Below are 18,667 nucleotides of genomic sequence, written 5' to 3'. Positions count from 1 at the left end.
GTTCCATGTGTTACGTGGCCACGGTTTCACGTTGCGGACGCGTGCTCGTGTGCGCGTTCACGTCGTCTATTGTGTTTTTTTTTTTATCAACAAGAAGACCACCGTGGCCTCGCAGGGAAACTGAGCCAGCTCTCAACGACAGGGGACTGCTAAACTATGGCGGACGAACAAGAAATTATGTGCAAATTGGAGAATATCCTGGAAATACGGTAAGCCCCGGGTGTCGAAAAGAACTAATATCTGACTAATATCTGTAATGGTTGCCAGATGTTTGGCATGCACTGAGGAAGAGAGACGTTATCTTAGCGGGTGTTAGCCGTCCAAGAAAAAGCCCCCTGGCTCTGCTGGCTTTGTTACTGAGCTAGCTGATATTAGCCGGTCTTCTGTTGGGGGGCTTTAATAGGTTTGTGCTAGTGTTGTTACTGTGTCTTTGGCAGAGCTGCCAATCGAGCTAAATATGAACTAGCGGCCACATATTGTAGTTAGCAAGTTTATCTGGAGCGTGCATACATTAGCGTTCCAGATGTGTGACAACAAAACGCCAGATGTGCGCTGCTAATTGTTACTGTGCATAAGCTAGCTAGTTAGCATAGCAGTCTGTCAATATCTTATCAAGCAGTTGGAGAATGGTTTCCCAGGATTCTCTGTAGTTATAGAAGGTATTAACGCACATACAGCTACATCCACGTTATCAGTGAAGTAGCTAGAGCCGCCCCGATGTTTGATGTTAATGCATTGTACACAAAGCACCACACAACAGACATGAAATCGTGCTCGTTTGAATAAAACAATTGTATTTTTTTTGCATGGGAGATGGTGATTAAAAAACAACCTGACAGCTGGTGTCTGTGTCCCCAGGAATAAAACCGTCCAGATGCAGAAGATCAAGTCTCGTCTGAAGATTGAGTTTGAGGCTCTGGAGTCTGAAGAGAAACATCTAAAAGAGTATAAACAAGAAATGGATCTCCTTCTACAAGAGAAGATGGCACATGTGGAGGAGCTGCGTCTCATCCATGCAGATATTAACGTGGTGAGTGGGTACTACTCTCAGAGCTAAACACCAACATGAGTAAACCTGTACAACTACATTGGTAGACTGAGCATTATCTGAATCCAGTAAATATGTTTGTGCCTTTATTATTTCAGCATTAAAAAGATGTGATATCTAGGTGCATCCATACTGAGCATATTACTTGTGGTTTTCTAAACCTTCGACACCTGAACTTTCAGATGGAGAGCACCATCAAGCAGTCAGAGAACGACCTGAATAAACTGCTAGAAACAACTCGCCGCCTGCATGATGAATACAAACCTCTGAAGGAGCATGTGGACGCACTCAGGATGGCTCTGGGTCTAAACAGACTTCCTAACTTGAACGAGGAAGAGGAGAAGCTCTCCTTAGAGTTAGTACACACACACACACACACACACACACACACACACACACACACACACACACACACACAGTGCCTTAAAGGTCTGCTGAAAATATTCTTAATACATTTTTACAGTACATTAGCGACCATGATTTATTTTTATTAAATTGTTATCACCATGGTCTTTGCAATGCCTTTATAGGTTAGCAAATATCTAAAGTGCATGTGAATCATTTAGATTCTCAAACACAAATACGGGAAAAAGCAACAGACACATTCACATGTACTACAGGTGAAAGAGAACAAAATACTTTTGCGAACTGCGTGCATTCAGTGATCATTATCAAGATACTACATTTCAGAAACGTGCCTCAGATTCAGCAATAGATGACATATCAGTTTGCGTTGGTGTGGCATTTGAACAGAATGTTCTACAGACAACCAAGTCTCTGAATTTCAATTGTGCACCATGGGCAGCTCAATATCGGAGGGCCAGGAGATACAGATGATGGTCAGTTGTGTTGATGGTGATGACCAGTATCTGATGCCTTTAACTCTTTTTGTACTAATTTATTACTATTATCATTAAATTACTACTGCATATATTTATTTCAGTTTGCTCTGCCACAGTTTAATGTTGACATCCCCTGCCTATGCCAAACAGTTGGAAACCAAATGATTAGCTCCTCTATGATAATGTCACACATTACTTGAAATAGCAAGGTAAATATTGACAGACCGATGCTAATAGTCATTTGTGTATCTTTTTTCCCTTTTATAACAAATGGGAGTTGTTTGATGTAGTTTTCAACATGTTTGAGGTTTCCTGAGAAATCAAAGCATGATCTTCTTAGGTCAATCTCTCATGGTCCCCAAAGTACCGTAGATGTTTTTTCTGGCATGGACTCTGGTCTTTAGAGCCCTCCACAGATCATTTGTATTTAAGTCAGAGCTTTGTGCAGGTCAGTCAGTAACGTTCAACGTTCGTTGCCTCTGCTTTCTTTTTCTCCAAACAAAGGCCACATCTCTGTGATCAACGAGCTGTAGATTTGTGTTACCTGACCAAATGACAACTTTCCTTGTGTATGTGTAATCTTCCTCCAGGTTGTTCTTAGCATACTCCAGTATCTTTCTTTCTGGCTTGGAGGTTTCTTTTCTGCAGAAGTGGGGTTTTCTTGGTCGGCAATCCATCATTTTTTGCAAGATTATTGACCGTCATCTTTAACATTGCAATTCCAGACATGACTGAATTATTTGCTAGTGCCTTGGCAGTTGTTCTAGGCTTTCCAAACACATCTTTTGCTTTTCTTTCAAGAGCCTTCCACATTTTTCACTTTCTACCGCTGCCAGTGTTGTTCTGCACTGACTGACTCTCTTTGAACTTCTTGATACCTCCCACACCAGATCTTGAAACTTGGAAGCACTGTGATAAACTTGTATATCCTCCTGCTTTGTAGGCATTAACAATCCTTTTCTGAAGTCTAACCTTATTTCACTTTTGCCAAGATGCTTCCACACGTTGCTACATGTTATTTGTTATACTGTCCGTGTTAAAAAGCAAATCAAATGCTTACAAGTCTCATTTTTTTACAGAGTTAGAAATGTTTGTCGGTACTTAAGAGGAAAAGAACATTATGATGAGATGACAAATGGTTTTCCATGAATATCTTAAGCGTCATTACATGGACTATCACTAATATGCCCATAAATAGTACATTGGTAGTTCCACCATGAATTCAGTGTCTGAGTGAGGGGTTGTGCAGATTGTGGCTGGTAGAGCTTTTATTGGCTGATTCAGCTGCGTGGCTGAAGTCTTAGATGGAAGCTGTTGAGATGATAAACCACTGTAGGTCATATGAATCTGGGACTTGTACCAAGTACATATTGCACCACAATGTCAAGGGCGAATGGCTCTTTTTGTCACCAGGGTTTCAGAAGATGACACCAAAAGTATTGAGAGAGACGGAAACGTGTAAATTCCATTGAGAATCAAACTTTCACACACACTTGTTGATTGAAAGATATTTTCTTACTATTACATTTCCATCATGTCTGACCTTCAGTGGGACATGATGATGTTGTCATCTATTGAGAAAAGAATTTGAAAATGAAGACATTCATTTTAATGTTATACAGATGCAAACTGTTGACTGTATTTGGTATTCATCCACAAGCTCATGGGTTTTACTGATATCCATATCAGTTCTCTGTACACCTCTGTAAAAATAGTCACTATCTAAAAACAGCGTGGTACATACTTAAAAATAATTCACAAGAATCACAGCTCATTATCACAAGCTCTTTTTTTGCCAGTAATGACGGTAATACCTTTCATTATTTTTCTGAACAGTCATGAATATAAAACTGCAACTTTATTTTTCCTGCTGGATATCTTTCACATTCAGGGACAGCTATCTAAAAGGTGTTTTATGTATGAACAAGTCTTTAGTTTGTTCAGTAATGAAAGAGAAAAATCCCATCATCTGTACAGTTTCTAGCTTCTTACACTGGCAGAAAAATCTGGTGAGGGAGTAAACCTATTTCAAGCTGCACAAGGGCCCTGTTATCCACAATCACTGAAGGACATGGGTGGGGGCTGCTCCAACTGCCTGACATCCATCAACACTTACTATGGAGCAAATCAAAGTCACTATGTACTAGGGCTGGGCTGAATGCTGCGGGCTGAGAGACTAAGGACTGTAGCCTAATGCCGGAGAGTTTAGGCTGGGTGTGGATCAAGGGTGAAGGTGTCGCGCTGCGCACTGTGTTTATATAATGTCCTTTAATTGTGACGCCGGTGCTCTGGCTCGTTAGTTATCAACTTGTTAGTTAGTGTCTGCTATTATGTTAGCAGTCCATCCATCATCCACCAACGTAGGAAAACTTTGCATGCTGTCAGCTAGTTTTATCAGTTAAAGTACACAGTAAAAAAATTTTTTTTATTGCATTTTATTATCATCCATTCACCAGCCTCTCTCTTCACTTGATGCCCACAGCCTGCCCCTTGACACACACTTGACTAGTTGCCCATAACTGGTTAGGGGCAAGCTGAAAATTTAATTTAACCACACATTGTCAACTTCAAGATGTTTTCTTTGATTATTTCAGGACCTCAAGCAGAGGCATGCAGCCAAGTGAGAGACACTCGCTTATAAACAGCCTAGATTGGGAGAATCATTTTCAAAATCTGTTGTTTTTAAGAAAGCGGGAAAAAAAACGATTAAAATCTCAAATCGGGTTTGATGTGAAACAATCTGAGATTTTGTTTTTAAGCCATATATCACTCAGCTTTAGTTTGTACTAAACTTTTTTTATGGTGTGATTTGTATGTAGCAACATCAAAAGCTACATTAAAATAGCAATAAAGCTGTTAGTTCAACATTACTTCTTACAGATGGTGCAGATTCTAAGAACTCTGGCGGTGAGTTGTGCTGATATGTGCTGATATGTGGAGCTGAGCCAAAAACACAGAGTTGTTGCTATGAAGTACAGGCACTGGCCCAAGCCTTTTGAACACACACAATAGGTCACATCTATCTGAACACGCACAATGAATCCCATATTGCATAATATAGACAAACAGTGTTGTGACAAAAAAATGGATCACTTATTATAAGACTATTTATAGCTTAGTAATGCCTAATATTTCTTTTTGTTATGGTTCCCTTCCTAAAGGTAAACCCTGATCATAGTTGATGGTCCTGAAACAGGTGTTCTTGTTAAAAGTGACTCTTTCCGAAGTCAAAGCTTTGGTTTTGTTCATTTCATCATCCACATTTTGATATGTAGGAAAGTGCAGAGGGCCTGAGTTGAGCCCGGTTCATGGCTCTTTACAGCTATAAATACAGAACGGCGTGCCACTGGCCAGGAGACCTTATGACAGGCGACTGGTTTATTTATAATCAACATGATTAATGTCATAAGGATGACATTTACGTTTTCAAGTATATGATGGAACAGCTGTAGAAAAGGACTTCACTTCAAAGAATGTCCTAATGATTCTCCCAGCTCTCTGCTCATCTGGTCCCTCACTCACAGGTACATCTGCCATGATGCGAAAACGTTCTGACATGAGAGCACAGTAGGAAATAAATATTAATTTTTACGCACTGAAAATGCAAAGCTGTCGTTGATGAGGGACGAGAGCTGCTCTGCATGCTGATTGTAATGTTGGCCGGCTAGTTTTCGCTTTGTATTGTGTGGAAGCCCGGGTGATGAGTTCATTTCTGGCCAGGTGGAAGCCGTCTCTCCTTTTCTTACCAGTGACATGCTCCCCTCATGTTCCTGGAGTACATGAAATACTTGCTGTGGCTTCTCACTGCTGTTGTTTAGTTGCTTTTCTTAGTAGACTCAACTCAGCACAGTCAGAGATTTATGATGTTGCTTTGGAAGATGTCAGAGCAGTTGTATTTCGTTGTAATGGCTTCCATTGTAATTGTATTACAAGATGTTACAGAGCAGTTGTGGAGAAAATTAAATCACACCTCAGACCTATGTGAGGGTGATATATCAGCACACGAGTCCCTCAATGGAATAAAACATCTAACTGAAATATTAACAAGAATTCAAATCACATGAACTTGTATTAGCTGTGAATTAAGTAATGTGTGTGTCAATGTAGTACTTGGTGCTTAGATCATGGTAACAGGAGATATAACGTGAATTTGTTCAGAGTACCTAAACTTACACTATTACATACTTATTCTGAGAAAACCCAGAGAGCAGAATGAAATGGGATATCACTCTTTTTAGTTTTGAAAATAAGCCAGTAAGGCATAAAGTCCAAGGACACATTTCTTTCCCAGCCCTCCCCAGCCCACACACTCTCACAGACACAGTTGTACACGTACAGACAAACAACATTACAATGATGGTGCTTTTGCTCATGGTTGTACATGAAAGGAGCTTGTGTTAACTATAATGTTCTTTTTTTGTTTAAGTGTCCTTGTCTCTTGATACACAGAGTAGATGGATGCACTGTCTGCTGTGATTCATAGGCCTGAAATAAGAATTCTAATCTAGCCAGGTTTTTCCTCTCTTATCTCTCTCTCTCTTTGCCTTGCAGTTACTTTGAGAAGCAAAAAGCAGAGTGGCAGAAGGAGCCACATGACCCACCCATCCCAGAATCCCTTGCTGCGGCTGCAGCAGCAGCACAGCAGCTCCAGGTGTCCAGAAAGCAAGATGCCCGGCAGACGGCCACCTTCAGACAGCAGCCTCCACCTATGAAGGTACTGCTCCTACTGACTGAAAATAGCGGGGATGGAGTAAAGTCAAGTTTAAAAAGTCTGTAGAGGGTGTGACTAGCTTTACCTCTGCCAAGTGCTATGTTACAGTTAATTAGGCCACACTTGAGATGGTTTCCTTATTAATAATAAAAAAAGCACTGTGAGTTTCCAATATGTAATTGGTCCCTTGTGTCAGCTATAGAAACAATAACAGATACTGCCATCACTTTAACTATGCAGAATGCCCTGATGCCTTCTGACCATCTTGTTTGCTTAATTCCAGCAAAAAAAAAAAACTGAAATCTAACGAGTGCTCTGAATTCCTCTCCTCCTTTCTCCAGGCTTGCCTGTCATGCCACCAGCAAATTCATCGCAATGCTCCCATCTGTCCACTATGCAAGGCCAAGAGCCGCTCCCGCAACCCGAAGAAGCCCAAGAGAAAGCCAGATGAGTAAATCTTGCTTGCACCTTCAGCTTCAGTGGGGTTTAACAGCAACTGGTCCAATACACTGATCTATGATCAGCCATACTCATGACTGAAATAACAGGTCTGCTTCAGGATGATGTTCAGTTTAACAACTTGTCTTAATAATTTCTTTAAACAGTGGATCGAGGATCTGTTCATGTCTATTTGTTGTTTGTGTTTATCAGTGCTCTGGATGTGTTTATATGTAACTGTATGACCCCTCCCCTAGTAGTTTACTAGCCCCCGAACATTGTAACTGCAACAATGCAAAAAGGAACTTGTCCAAATGATGTAGCCACTCTTGCTATTGTTTATTGCCTTAGGTATTTTGCTGTACTTTATTTTTATTGCAGTGCATGCTTGCTGCCACAGCTGTCTGTTGTGTGTTTTTGTGCCAGTATAAAATCTAATAGGTTTAATTGCAGTGTGAAATACAACACAATGTTGTTTTAATGTTTACGGTGTTGAAAGTGACTGGAGGAGTAAAAAAAGGCCAGACTCATTTGCTTTGGATAGTGTTGTGTGTTTAACTTTAATACAGTGATGAGAAAATAAATTGCTGTTTTGTACTAACCTTGTTACTCTGTTCCTTTTTCATTATAAAAACAAAGGCAAGACGTTTGTTTCAGCTCTTCAGTGGTGTGAATGAAAACACAGCTGTAGCAGAGGAGGATAAATGGCTGTTTGAAAATAATGATGCAGGAATATGTCTGACTCCACATCACTGTCCCCCTTTGCTGTATTAAGACTGCCCGTCATGTCTGCAGCTATCTGTCTGAAAAAGGACAGCGAGGTCTTGCTAAATGAGTTCGTGTAGCGTTTTTGTCAGGGTAACCCCTCATTTCATCTGTTGCCAGGGCAACTCCACGTTCCTTAGTGGTTGCTAAGGCAACCCCAGGTTGCTGTGACCCGCATATCTGCACCAAGTAGTTCCTCCCAAATCCAGCGAGGGGCATCGGAGGGCTTTGGTAGACTTTGCACCAGCTACCCCCACAAGTGTCCAATTCTACAAAAGAAAAAGGAGCAGATTACAGATTTGATCAAAATGTTAAAAATAGGCAGGTGAACAGATTTCACTCAGACTAAGAGTCACTTACTCGGTTGTGTGTTTAGTCTGGCTGTCAGTATTTGGAACTGTAGTTGTGTCTTCTTCCTCCTGATAAAAGTTTTCAAGGCCAGAGATGCCTGCTCCTGCTCGCAGGCCCTGCACAGAGCGGGGTCGTGGAGCTCCACCTCTGCAGCCTGTCACCGCACATTAAAGGGAGAAATCAGTCTCAATAAATCAGCGAAACCTGAGCCACACAGACGCGCTGTCTAACCCGTCTCAGCTGCTCCTTCAAACTTTTGGTCCTCAGCATTGTAATGAGCTGAAGGGGGACAGGCTGCTGGACTTGGGGACTTCGGCACGGAGTGCGCTCTGTTTGGTCACAGAGAGGGAGGCTCCCCTCCCTGTGATCTCTGAACCCGGCTCCTGCTGCTCGTCGTGTTTCGGGTCTGGTACCGTCCCTCCTGCTGGCTCCTCCGTGTTGTTGTCTCCTCCTGTTCTCCACAGAGGTCTTAAGAGGGTGCTGCTTTTGTTGGACACGACAGATCATTGCCTTGCAGTAGTTTCTCAGGGCGTCCTCCTCGTCCATTTTGTCCAAAATAAATCAACAATGAGATCTTTTTACTGGATCGGGTCAACTGAACTGCTGACGTTCACGCTTCGTTGGGGTTTATTAGGGATTTTTACGGGGAGATAATAAAGAGAGTATCATTGCTGCCGTGTTCGTTAACCACAAATGTAAAATGAAATAAAAATAAGTTCAAAGTAAAAGGCTTACCCCTTTACAAAGCTGATTACCCCCGTCCTTCTTTTGTGTTTACTCCAGCAGCACTTCCTGCCATCGGTGCGCCGCTACCGCCATCTGCTGGTGGACAGCGGAATTTCAAGTAGAGGCACATGGCAGGGTTATTTACAGTTACCGGTGAACAAAACCCATTTTATACAAACAACTTTATAGTTTTTGAAACTGTAAACATCCATTACTCGCCACATGAACACAGCACTAGATTCTGTCACGGCAAATATTGAAAAAAAAATAAACAAAATGTGATTAATGGCGTTAATGACTATTAAATACACACTGACTAAATGACTTTTACTTGAACTATAGTGAAAGACAAACTGTTCTGAAGAACATCATCAAAATATTATCATGTGTTTGCACCATGGCTGGAATCTGGACTGTTGTGCCATCTGCTGAAAGAATGTTGGGGGGGGGGGGGGGGGGGGGGCGAGAAGGAACAGCTGACTGGCTTCTGACAGTCACACAGCTGACACTTACTAAAATGGTTTTGTGGCGTGAACCGGGGGATCTGTCTGACAACAGCCAGCATATAACACAATGAACTGTTACTTCCACAAGGAGAAATATGGCTCTGCTACCTGCTAAACGGTGCCTGCTGAGTGTAGAACCATGACAAGGACACTCAGGATGGAGGGGAAAGACAGAGTCACACTCGCCAATCACTGACTCTCACCACTCTATCACCCTTCTAATTATAAACCTAAGTCTCGACTCTCCAAGAATGGAAGTTAAACCAGTCCCATCTGTGGCCTAAAATTAGCCCCCTACGCCCCCCCAAGAATGAAGCTCTGGCCCCTGTGACAGCTCTCACACACACACACACACATGCGCATACACTCTGTGCAGTTTTCACAGCTCTTAGTTGCTGTTGCTGGAATCATCACAAACTCCTTGGACGCCCATTCGTCTTTCTTACACGTGATTTACTGTGTTGTGGAGTTTTGGAACTTTTCATTGAATATTTTGGGAAAAACAAGGAGAGGTAGGTGTCTTGTCTCATTCATTTCTCACTTTGTTGATACAAACTGATGTATGTTCTGTACTTTATGTTGATGTTATGCAGCATAAAACTGAATCCTCACAAAAATAATCCATATATAACAAGAGTATGTGTGTGTGTGTTTGGGTGGATTAAGGTCTTTCTCTGCCTGCGTGGATGGAAGGGTTTTGATGTGCACTAGCCTGGAGTTACCTTACGGTTCTGGGCCAAGCTGTCAACATGAGTTTGATGGACATTTCTAAGATCTTCTCCCTGCTGCAGCCTAAGGAGGAGGATGAGGACAATGAGCAGTGTCAGGCCCTAAACAACGCCGTGAGCAGCGACAACGTGTCTCTGCTCTCTGAGCTGCTGTCTCAGGAGACTTACAGGAAGTCTATCAATGTTCGGAGCGGCTGGGGGGTCCCAGTCACCCCTTTGCGCACTGCTGCTGCTCTGGGACACCTGAGGTGCCTGGAGGTATTGTTGGAGCATGGTGCAGAGGTGAGAGACAGTTAGCGGTTTTGCTGTGTGGCCTGACACAGCAGCTGTGCCTGCGGGTGGTGTAACAGACACAGGTGTCCTGTTTATTAACCAATTTCAATTTCACTTATATGTTGCTGCATTGTTCTTTTTTCCAGTTTAATCTATTAAAATTTAGATGAAGAAATGAAGATTTGCTGATTACATTATTACATTTCTGCAGTAATAAACGTTATTATAGGAACAATGGATCACAGTCATTAGCGACAAGCCCACACAAAATGATTATCCAGCTCAGCAGTTCGTCACAGTTCTGTGAATCCATTTAGCATCTTTGAACATTTTGTCATGGTTTCTGTCATCATCTTTTTTTTTCTACAATCATTTCCATTGCACGAAGAAGAAGAAGTTTAACACATTTTCAAAGCAAACCTACTGCACTGAACCAACACTACTAACTGAAACAAAGGAGCTCCCTCCAGTGATAACCAGAGGCTCCCTTATCAGCTCAGCAGTGACAGCAAATGAGCAGCTATGACTGTGCTAACAGTCTGTTACATAGGTAGCTGTAGATGGTGTTTCATTAAACCTTCAGAGTAAATTCAATTTTGATTTAATGTGTATTGCTCTGGCAAGAATTAGATTATAAATAATTCAGGCCAGTAACCAAAGACAGCTAATCACAAACGGTAACACAGATGTGATGAACGCAGACTGTGTGTGTGTGTGATCTGATTCAGGAACAGATTTTACTGCTGCTAGTCTGATCAGTGTATTTCTTGTTTGTTATCTTGGATCACATCAACAGAGATTTGTCCAGAATGTGTGTGTCCCTTCTGTTAAAACGTGTTGGTGTGTTGCTGTGTTTTGATCCAGATAGACAGCTTGGATGTGAAGGCACAGACGCCTCTGTTCACAGCTGTCGGTGGGAAACATCTGGACTGTGTGGTTGCCCTGCTGAAGGCTGGAGCCGATCCCAACGGCAGCCAGTACAACAACTGTTCCCCACTGCTCACTGCCGCTCGGGAAGGCGACGTGGACATACTCCGGGAGCTGCTACACTTTGGAGCAGAGGTGGACGTTAGACCTAAAGTACCTGAGTGGGCCTCTAATGCCACAGCCTGCAGAGGGCCCCTCTACATCTCAGCTGTTTATGGACACCTTGACTGCTTTAAACTGCTGCTTCTTCACGGCGCCAACCCCAACTACAACTGCACGGACGACAAGATGCTGGCAAGGATAAAACAGCCAAAGACTGTTCTGGAAGTGTGTCTGCGTTACGGCTGCGGGGTGGAGTACATCCAGCTTCTCATAGACTTTGGGGCAGACGTGTACCTCCCTACACTCATCATTGATAAAACCACAAAGCAGAATGAAGCTCTTGTTCTGCTGCTCAAGGAGAGAGGTGAGACACTGACAGCAGATTCACTATACACTGAAGGAATGTTTAAAAAAAGGATATTGGCTCACTTTTATATGTCTTTGTGTTTATGCACCAGTTTTCCCCAAAACACTGATGTCACAGACTCGACTGGTGATTCGAAGAATCCTCCCTATCGCCAATAAGGAGTCTGCAATTGACAGTATGGACATTCCTCTGATCCTGAGGAAGTACTTGAAGCACGATACCTCTGAAGTCATGTGATGCTCAGGTTAGCGTCATTGATTCTTGGCCAGCGTTTTACCTCAATGCTGTTTACTCAGCTCTAGATATTTAATTTATCTATGTCCATGTATAGGACAGATAAACAGATGTTTATACAATTTTTATTGTTTACATCCATCCATCACACTGTGGGATCCACTGTGTGTTGGAAAATATTCACTGTCCTCAGGAGGTGCAACACCGTGCTTGACCACTAGAGACCACAGTCACACTGCACATTGTGATCGTCTAATTACAAGGCCTCTGATTCAGGACAGTTAAATCATCTGTTAAACCTGCCCGCACCACATTTAACCCTCCAATTGTTATGGATAAAACTACACAATTATATTAAATATTATTACAGTTATCTGTGTCATCTAGACACGACTGAAGAAACACACACAAACAAAAACAGGCTGTCTGCATCACACCAGGATGTCTTAGATCTCGCTTGAATCTTTGGACTTGCAAACATCAGGAAGAGAACAGCCTACACTCCAGCATGGCCACCAGGGAGCACACATTTACATAACACTCATTGCTTTTTGATTATGGCAGTTATTTGCAGCTGGCTATGATTTCTTTAGTTAGACGTGTGTTGCATTTTTCTTTTTTATTTTGACAGTGTTATTTGTATTTCCTTTAATAAATGAAACGTGTCAGCTGTTGGGAATGCTGCTCTACAAACAGGAAATGAGGTCACATGACAGGAAAAGCCAGCACAATGGTCCGTCTCGGTCACAGATTTCAACGCGCACGTCTGTAGAGGTTTTTATTTTCAACAAAAGTACAGCTATATCAGATATGGATTTTATTTTTTACAGCGAAGTACAACATATTCCCAGTGCTTCTGATTACATCAAAACATATAATGTACATACAGTTGACATCTCCACTCTCCCATTCACAGTTTCTGGATTGAATAGGCAATAATTTTTCATTTCTACAACAGATAATAAAACTAAAAAAAAAAAAAGGCCAGCAAGAAAAAGAAAAACAACATGTTTGCATAATGGTGACAAAAGTTTTTTTCTGTGATAGGAAAAAATCCAGAGCTCAAACTACATGGTAATATACAATGAATAGTTTTCCAAAATGTGGGGATGTCAGTCTTCTATTTGACCTTGTTGTCACTGAACACCACATCAGTATGGCTCATTGAAGACTTGTACCCTGACTATTCTGAAAAAGGAGTTCCTAGTGAGGATGCTGCTATGCTAACTTGTAAGAGTGGACTGGCTGGTGAGCACCCTAGACTGGAAGGGATTACATAAATGTGAGCAACGGCTGAGTGTGCGTTCAGTTGCCGGTCTGCAAACTTGGCTTGTCTCATGACTGGACTGCACAGACGGCTGTCCTCTCAGCTCTCAGTACAAGGTCAAATTGATAATTATATAAGAAAGAAACAATATATATACAACCCTTTAAACACTGTGGCCAAAACGGTGCTTTTTTAATACTGCTGTCAATAAATACAAATGAGGAATTAATTTGTATATGTCTAGTCATTGTACTGCAAAGAATCATTTCGTAAGTAGAATCAAGAGCATGATATGAATTGCAATGAAGTTCTGTGTGTGTGTGTATGTGTGTGTCTTCAGGATTAAGTTTATTTTTAGCTCCTCTCGAGAGGTTTCCAATTTATTCAGCTCTTTTGCTCAACTACAAATCTATACACAAACACCCATGATCAGAGCTAACTGCTATTTGGTTGTCATAGAAAGATTATACCCGTTTTGCCTCCGCTGATGGTGGGAAAAAAAAACAAAACAAAAGTAGCAGTCTGGAGCATGACAGTGTAGATTAAAAATAAAATGAACATAGTGTTACAGTTAATAATAGTACCCATTTTATCTGGGCAGAGAACATCAGTGCCTTTAATTTCACCGATCAACAGTTCAGTCTTTGATTCAGCAGGAGGGACAGATGTTCCCCTCTGCTTGACAAATAAATAAAAAAGAAAGAAAGAAAGAAAAAAAACCAGAAGCTACAACATGTAATGTGTAGTGAGCAGGAGACAGGTGGACAGAGAAAAGAACTCCCTTTAGTGAGATGGTATGGTTTCACACGTGAATGGGTTCCGTGTCGTGGAAGAAATCTGAAGTTAAATGAAACTAAACAATCTGTTAAGAGTTGCCTTAAGTCTCATGCAAAATATTGGATGCCACAAGCATGCATTTTACCTGGTACTGAGGTCTACCGCACGCTAGAACTGGAACAACATTCGTCTCCAACGCAAAATACCAATATCCAAATATATGATCTGTTCTTTTTACAGTATTTACAGTGTGTAGCTGATAAAGGTAAAATAGATGATTCTTCTTTTAATTCATAACTCACTGTTAATAATAATAATAATAATAATATACTTTGAAATGTGAAACCTAACTTGACTAAAATTCCTACGTTATATTGAAATGAAATCATCTGTCAGCATGTTAAATAGATAACAATAAATGAATTCTATTTCTAAACATCTGAAATTAACTTGTTTTTGTGCAATAAACTTGCTGCTATGTAAGTGTGATAGAATATAATAAGGTGTTTCAGTCAGACAGCACAGTATCTACTCATATGGAAAAAGGCCTGACCTCTAAGTTTCTGTCCGAGTGGATCTCACGCACTGGGGGAACGAGGAATTCCCAGTGTGTGTGTGAGAGAAAGAGAGAGAGAGAGAGAGAGAAAGGAAGAGAGTGAGAGATGCACTGAAGGGAAAATACATGACTAATTCAAATCTGCCTGTGAAACTGAATAGATAATCACTAGTGGAATGCTGGAAGGCACTGTTAGATAGCATCTCTCTTCTCCGCAGCAGAACGGGCCAGCAAGTGTGTGTGTGTGTGTGTGTGTGCCTGCATTGCTTGTGTCTGTATGTTGGTACTGGTGGTAGTAGTGTTAAGAGTGGGGAGGCAGTGTGGGATGGAGGAAAGGGGGTTGGTGGGTGGGTGGGAGTAGCACGGGACCTGAGGTTATCATGGCCTGGGAACCATATCTTTTTGCTGTGCCAGACAAGGGACTTATCTTCCAAAACAATCTCACTGGGAGCCATCTCTACAGACACCAGCAGCCAACTCACCCATTTCTCAACTTTCTTTACTGAAACAGAACATAAATTACACAACATACAAAGCAATTCTAAGGGCTTTTTTCCAATAGGTTATAAGGCCTATAAGAAGGCAAACAAATGACATAGAACAATATATAACTCTTTCATATCACGTTGTAGTGAATAGTGAAGATATATAATGATTGATCACATTGCACAAGTTGTCATACTGTATATGTACTGTCCATCAGGTGATATAATTCAACACAAAGCTGTATCTGAGGTCAAAATATGATCACAAACCATGGACAGATGTCTCACTTACATTCCAAGTGTAGAAAAGAATACACCCTCGTGATGTGAGCAGGTTGGTAGTTTCTCCTCAGTTTCCTCAGATCTTCACGCTTCTGTGAAATACGGCGGCGTCTCACACAAGAGCGGCTTCAGGGGCTTTGTTGATTAAACAAAACAATCTGATCGGGCGACAGTCCTTTGTAAATCACTGACACAGTGCCGGAGCTAACTGCCAGAACATGGATCAGATCTGGAAAACGAAGTGACGGGGGCAGAGAGCCAAGATTTGAGACTGCAGTCTTTTGAGATGCATGAATCTGTCAGAGGACACCTGCGTGCTACAGATTAAATTCACCTTTCTGCTTCCCTGCTTTACAGGGTCACACTACTGCAACTTTCATATTTCATTCTCACGACCCTCTCCACCCTGTGTTGTGCCCAGTTCTTACTAATTTCTCACACTTTAGCACATTTGCATTTACCTGTACTCAAATTATGAAAAAAATGAATGTGCTGTGCTTTTACAGAGTGAGCATTACAAAATATAACCAAAGAAGTCTTTTTTTTTTTACAGCCCATGTGAAAAAATATTTTAGACCTTGGCCAATGCATCCTTTTTACTTTCACACCTCATTTCCTGAGGTAGGCTGTGCTCTTTTTACACACCCAGTGAGCTGCCAGCACAGTGCTACAGGGGTGGTCTCTGGGGAGAGTGGGGGGGGGGGGCTGTGACACGCGGCAGGTGGACCGTAGCCTGCGTATCTCCGGCTCCCAGCTGTTTCATCTGAGCGGCGAGCTCTCCATCAAAACACAGCGCGCAGACCCTCTGTGTGATCGGATATGAATACCCTGTCACGAGTGGTTGCTGAGAGGATGTAAATATTCTATTGATGTTCCGACTATTGATTTGTTCCCTGACCCATCATATCATGGTCAATGGCAGCTTTCCAGAAGAATGAAAACTCTTCCTCTGAGAGCGACTGACTCGTAGAGGCTGAGCAGGTGGATGGAGAGATAGAGAGGACAAAGAGGGATGCAGAGAAGGAGGCGAACACTCAAAACACCAGACTCTGTGAAGAGAGGAGGGGGCTAGTTCTACGTGAGAGAGGAGCACTGAGGGTGAGGAGGAGATCCAGACATCAGTGGAGCAGAGATGGCCCGATCGGGTTTGTGATCAGTGGTAGTATGGGTCTAACTCAGAGATGACGGTCAAGCTTGGCAGGTCCTTCACACACAACAGCCAGCAGCTGAGCTTGTTATATTCAATCTCACATTCAGAAGAATGCAACAAACAAATCTCACATAGCAGCACAGCAAGATCTCAGCTTTGTTAGGACACAATCAGACTACTGGGAATGACCTGCCCCGATGAATTACAAATGAAACCATAGAAGAATCTCAACAACTCCAGGACATTCAGATGGTGTGAATAATGCAGAATCAGAGGGAAAGAGTTCATGACTCAGCTGAGAAGCGTGATAACTAAGAACGTTACTAACATATATGAATTGTAAAGTTGTATGTTTTTCTCAATTTTTTTTAAATCCAGGTCTTAAGTCCTCTTGCTGCTTCCAGTCGCACGCTATATTAACATTGGTCCTTAACTTTGAAGTCTCTTGTGTATGTGTGATTTTTGTATTTTTCTTCATCATGGGACATGATCATCCAGTGTTTAGTGCTTCTAAGAAAAATAGCTGGTCCTTCAGAAGAGTCTGTGTATCTCTATTTCTTAAATGGAGCTAATCTACTAAAATTCTGCCAGAAAGGAGCCTGGCCTCTTTTGGATTGACTGAATTCAAAAACCTCTCCTTGTGCCATGTCCTCCGTTACCTCATACTGCCCCGCACTGAGGGGGTCCTGGGGGGGCGGGTATGAGGGGGGCGTGCACCTGTTTACACCTAGGAAGGCAAGGTGCAAAATAGAGCAAGAAGGGAGGGGAGGGGGACAAGGAGGCAGTGCAGCACACGAAGCAAAAGAGGGGGAGGAAAAAAAAGAAGGGAGGATAGCAAAGAGGAAACATTATCAGTATTGTATCAAAAATAGACACAACAACACAACATCAAGTCATGCTTCCACAGAAAACAGGCACGTAGACATACAAAATGAGCCCTGTGTTTACATTCCTGCATATTAATCCTGAGATATGATACAGTATGATCACGTGATGGATGCTGAATTGGGACTTAAGTGGAATTCAGCTCTAGCAATGACACAAGGGAGACTAAAGATGCTATTCAATCAAAAGTCTGCGGCAGGCAAACAAGAGAACCGACAGATTACACCCGATGATGAAGCCAAGCATTTGGACAGGGGACAGCGTTCTTCCATGTTTGTTAACACCACATTTGTTTGAATAGCACCCTTGACACTTGAGAACACAAGAGTGGCGGAAATAGAGCCAACAGAAAGCTGTTAATATGCTTTTAACTACAATCTACAATGTCATTTAGCTACAGTCTACAAGCATCACAACTATGCTCGTGTAATTATTAGATACAATCAATATTTGGAGATGAAATATTCAAAAGTTGCCATGGCATCTTAACAAAAGAAAAGATGGTAAACAGTGTCTTTGGTTACAGGTATTTTGCCAAACACTGTTTTCTTAGCAGTGAAAAGGATTTGATCTATTTGTGTTAGTGGAACCTTTTATCTTGGATAGTCAAGATAATGCTTGTAAACAGATTGGACAGTGACTGCATGCTCCAATGCCACCGTTAAACACACCTCCCAATGCTGCTTAGCAGTTGCCATGGCATCTTATTATGCTAGCTCTAAGGAGAACTCTAATGCATATACCTTTATCATTTTCAAACCATGTCCATACAACATGGCCCTCTTTCTCAAGATGAAATCTATAAATGAATCTGAAATTCAAGAGAGTACTTCACCTTGTGCCAGCCATGTACACATACAGCACTTAGAAACACACAACATTTACTTCTGACAGACATCTACAGGGATCCTAACGTCAGAGAGAACATTCCAGCAGTGGTCATTAGTTCATCAATAACTTAATGGATGGTCATGCTTATAGTGAAACTGGCAAGAACATCAGTAATGGTAAATGTACACACATCTAGCCTAGCATTAAAATGGCTAAATCTTAAAGGAGGATAGCAGCAGTTAGGAAATGTGGGTCCTCTGTCTGGGACGCTTTGTCAGGAACTAGCATCCTGACTAACTGGTTTGACGTGTTCTTCTGTTACTGAGATAGCTTGCAGTTGTTGGCAAGGGTCAGTTTGCCTGTTTATAAACATAATGTGTTAAAATTCAACTCTGTTGATGCTTTATTAAGAAATA

At 41.8% G+C, this 18,667-nt stretch overlaps 4 protein-coding genes across 12 annotated transcripts in view; 2 read left to right on the top strand and 2 right to left on the bottom strand.

Moving 5' to 3' along the window:
* Positions 1–25: 25 nt before the first annotated feature.
* On the top strand, positions 26–7,640 carry zc4h2 (zinc finger, C4H2 domain containing). Its single transcript, XM_028416312.1, has 5 exons — positions 26–209; positions 859–1,030; positions 1,231–1,403; positions 6,442–6,604; positions 6,943–7,640. The coding sequence occupies exons 1-5, from the start codon at positions 157–159 to the stop codon at positions 7,054–7,056; spliced, it is 675 nt and encodes a 224-aa protein (XP_028272113.1). The 5' UTR covers positions 26–156; the 3' UTR covers positions 7,057–7,640.
* On the bottom strand, positions 7,575–8,984 carry LOC114442604 (uncharacterized). 2 transcript variants are annotated; one of them, XM_028416311.1, is made up of 4 exons: positions 8,891–8,984; positions 8,387–8,770; positions 8,165–8,309; positions 7,575–8,073 (listed from the first exon to the last, which is right to left on the bottom strand). In XM_028416311.1, exons 2-4 carry the CDS (start codon positions 8,699–8,701, stop codon positions 7,835–7,837), a joined length of 699 nt encoding a protein of 232 aa, XP_028272112.1. In that variant the 5' UTR covers positions 8,702–8,770; positions 8,891–8,984; the 3' UTR covers positions 7,575–7,834. The 2 variants fall into 2 exon arrangements, with proteins under 2 accessions (XP_028272112.1, XP_028272111.1); XM_028416310.1 differs by having other exon boundaries at positions 8,387–8,981.
* Positions 8,985–9,725: 741 nt separating this feature from the next.
* Positions 9,726–13,977, top strand: asb12a (ankyrin repeat and SOCS box-containing 12a). Its single transcript, XM_028416900.1, has 4 exons — positions 9,726–9,899; positions 10,054–10,397; positions 11,253–11,781; positions 11,876–13,977. Exons 2-4 carry the CDS (start codon positions 10,137–10,139, stop codon positions 12,019–12,021), a joined length of 936 nt encoding a protein of 311 aa, XP_028272701.1. The 5' UTR covers positions 9,726–9,899; positions 10,054–10,136; the 3' UTR covers positions 12,022–13,977.
* Positions 13,978–15,100: 1,123 nt separating this feature from the next.
* The window catches only part of arhgef9a (Cdc42 guanine nucleotide exchange factor (GEF) 9a), a 34,888-nt gene continuing 31,321 nt past the window's right edge, over positions 15,101–18,667 (bottom strand). For 7 of the 8 annotated variants that reach the window (XM_028416891.1, XM_028416895.1, XM_028416894.1 and 4 more), the window contains one exon: positions 15,101–17,262. In XM_028416891.1, coding sequence (XP_028272692.1) covers positions 17,087–17,262 — 176 coding nt within the window. In that variant the 3' untranslated portion in view covers positions 15,101–17,086. The remainder of the gene's footprint in view (positions 17,263–18,667) is intronic. The other variant, XM_028416896.1, reaches the window with a different exon arrangement.

The sequence above is a fragment of the Parambassis ranga genome, chromosome 10 (assembly GCF_900634625.1).
Source record: "Parambassis ranga chromosome 10, fParRan2.1, whole genome shotgun sequence".
In the NCBI taxonomy this organism is placed as follows: Eukaryota; Metazoa; Chordata; class Actinopteri; family Ambassidae; genus Parambassis; species Parambassis ranga.
The sequence above is the reverse complement of the archived record's forward strand: the minus strand, read 5'-3'. Positions and strand labels throughout refer to the sequence as shown.

Bases quoted from the DNA above. Each gene is read 5' to 3' on its own strand.
- LOC114442604 (XM_028416311.1), bottom strand. From the start codon at position 8,701: ATGGACGAGGAGGACGCCCTGAGAAACTACTGCAAGGCAATGATCTGT. The intron at 8,310-8,386 runs GTTAGACAGCGC...GTGCGGTGACAG, and splicing joins TGAAGGAGCAGCTGAGACGG to GCTGCAGAGGTGGAGCTCCA. The intron at 8,074-8,164 runs GTAAGTGACTCT...TTTCTTTTGTAG, and splicing joins CAGACTAAACACACAACCGA to AATTGGACACTTGTGGGGGT.
- asb12a (XM_028416900.1), top strand. From the start codon at position 10,137: ATGAGTTTGATGGACATTTCTAAGATCTTCTCCCTGCTGCAGCCTAAG. The intron at 10,398-11,252 runs GTGAGAGACAGT...GTTTTGATCCAG, and splicing joins TGTTGGAGCATGGTGCAGAG to ATAGACAGCTTGGATGTGAA. The intron at 11,782-11,875 runs GTGAGACACTGA...TTTATGCACCAG, and splicing joins TCTGCTGCTCAAGGAGAGAG to TTTTCCCCAAAACACTGATG.
- zc4h2 (XM_028416312.1), top strand. From the start codon at position 157: ATGGCGGACGAACAAGAAATTATGTGCAAATTGGAGAATATCCTGGAA. The intron at 1,031-1,230 runs GTGAGTGGGTAC...CTGAACTTTCAG, and splicing joins TCCATGCAGATATTAACGTG to ATGGAGAGCACCATCAAGCA. The intron at 1,404-6,441 runs GTTAGTACACAC...TTTGCCTTGCAG, and splicing joins GAGGAGAAGCTCTCCTTAGA to TTACTTTGAGAAGCAAAAAG.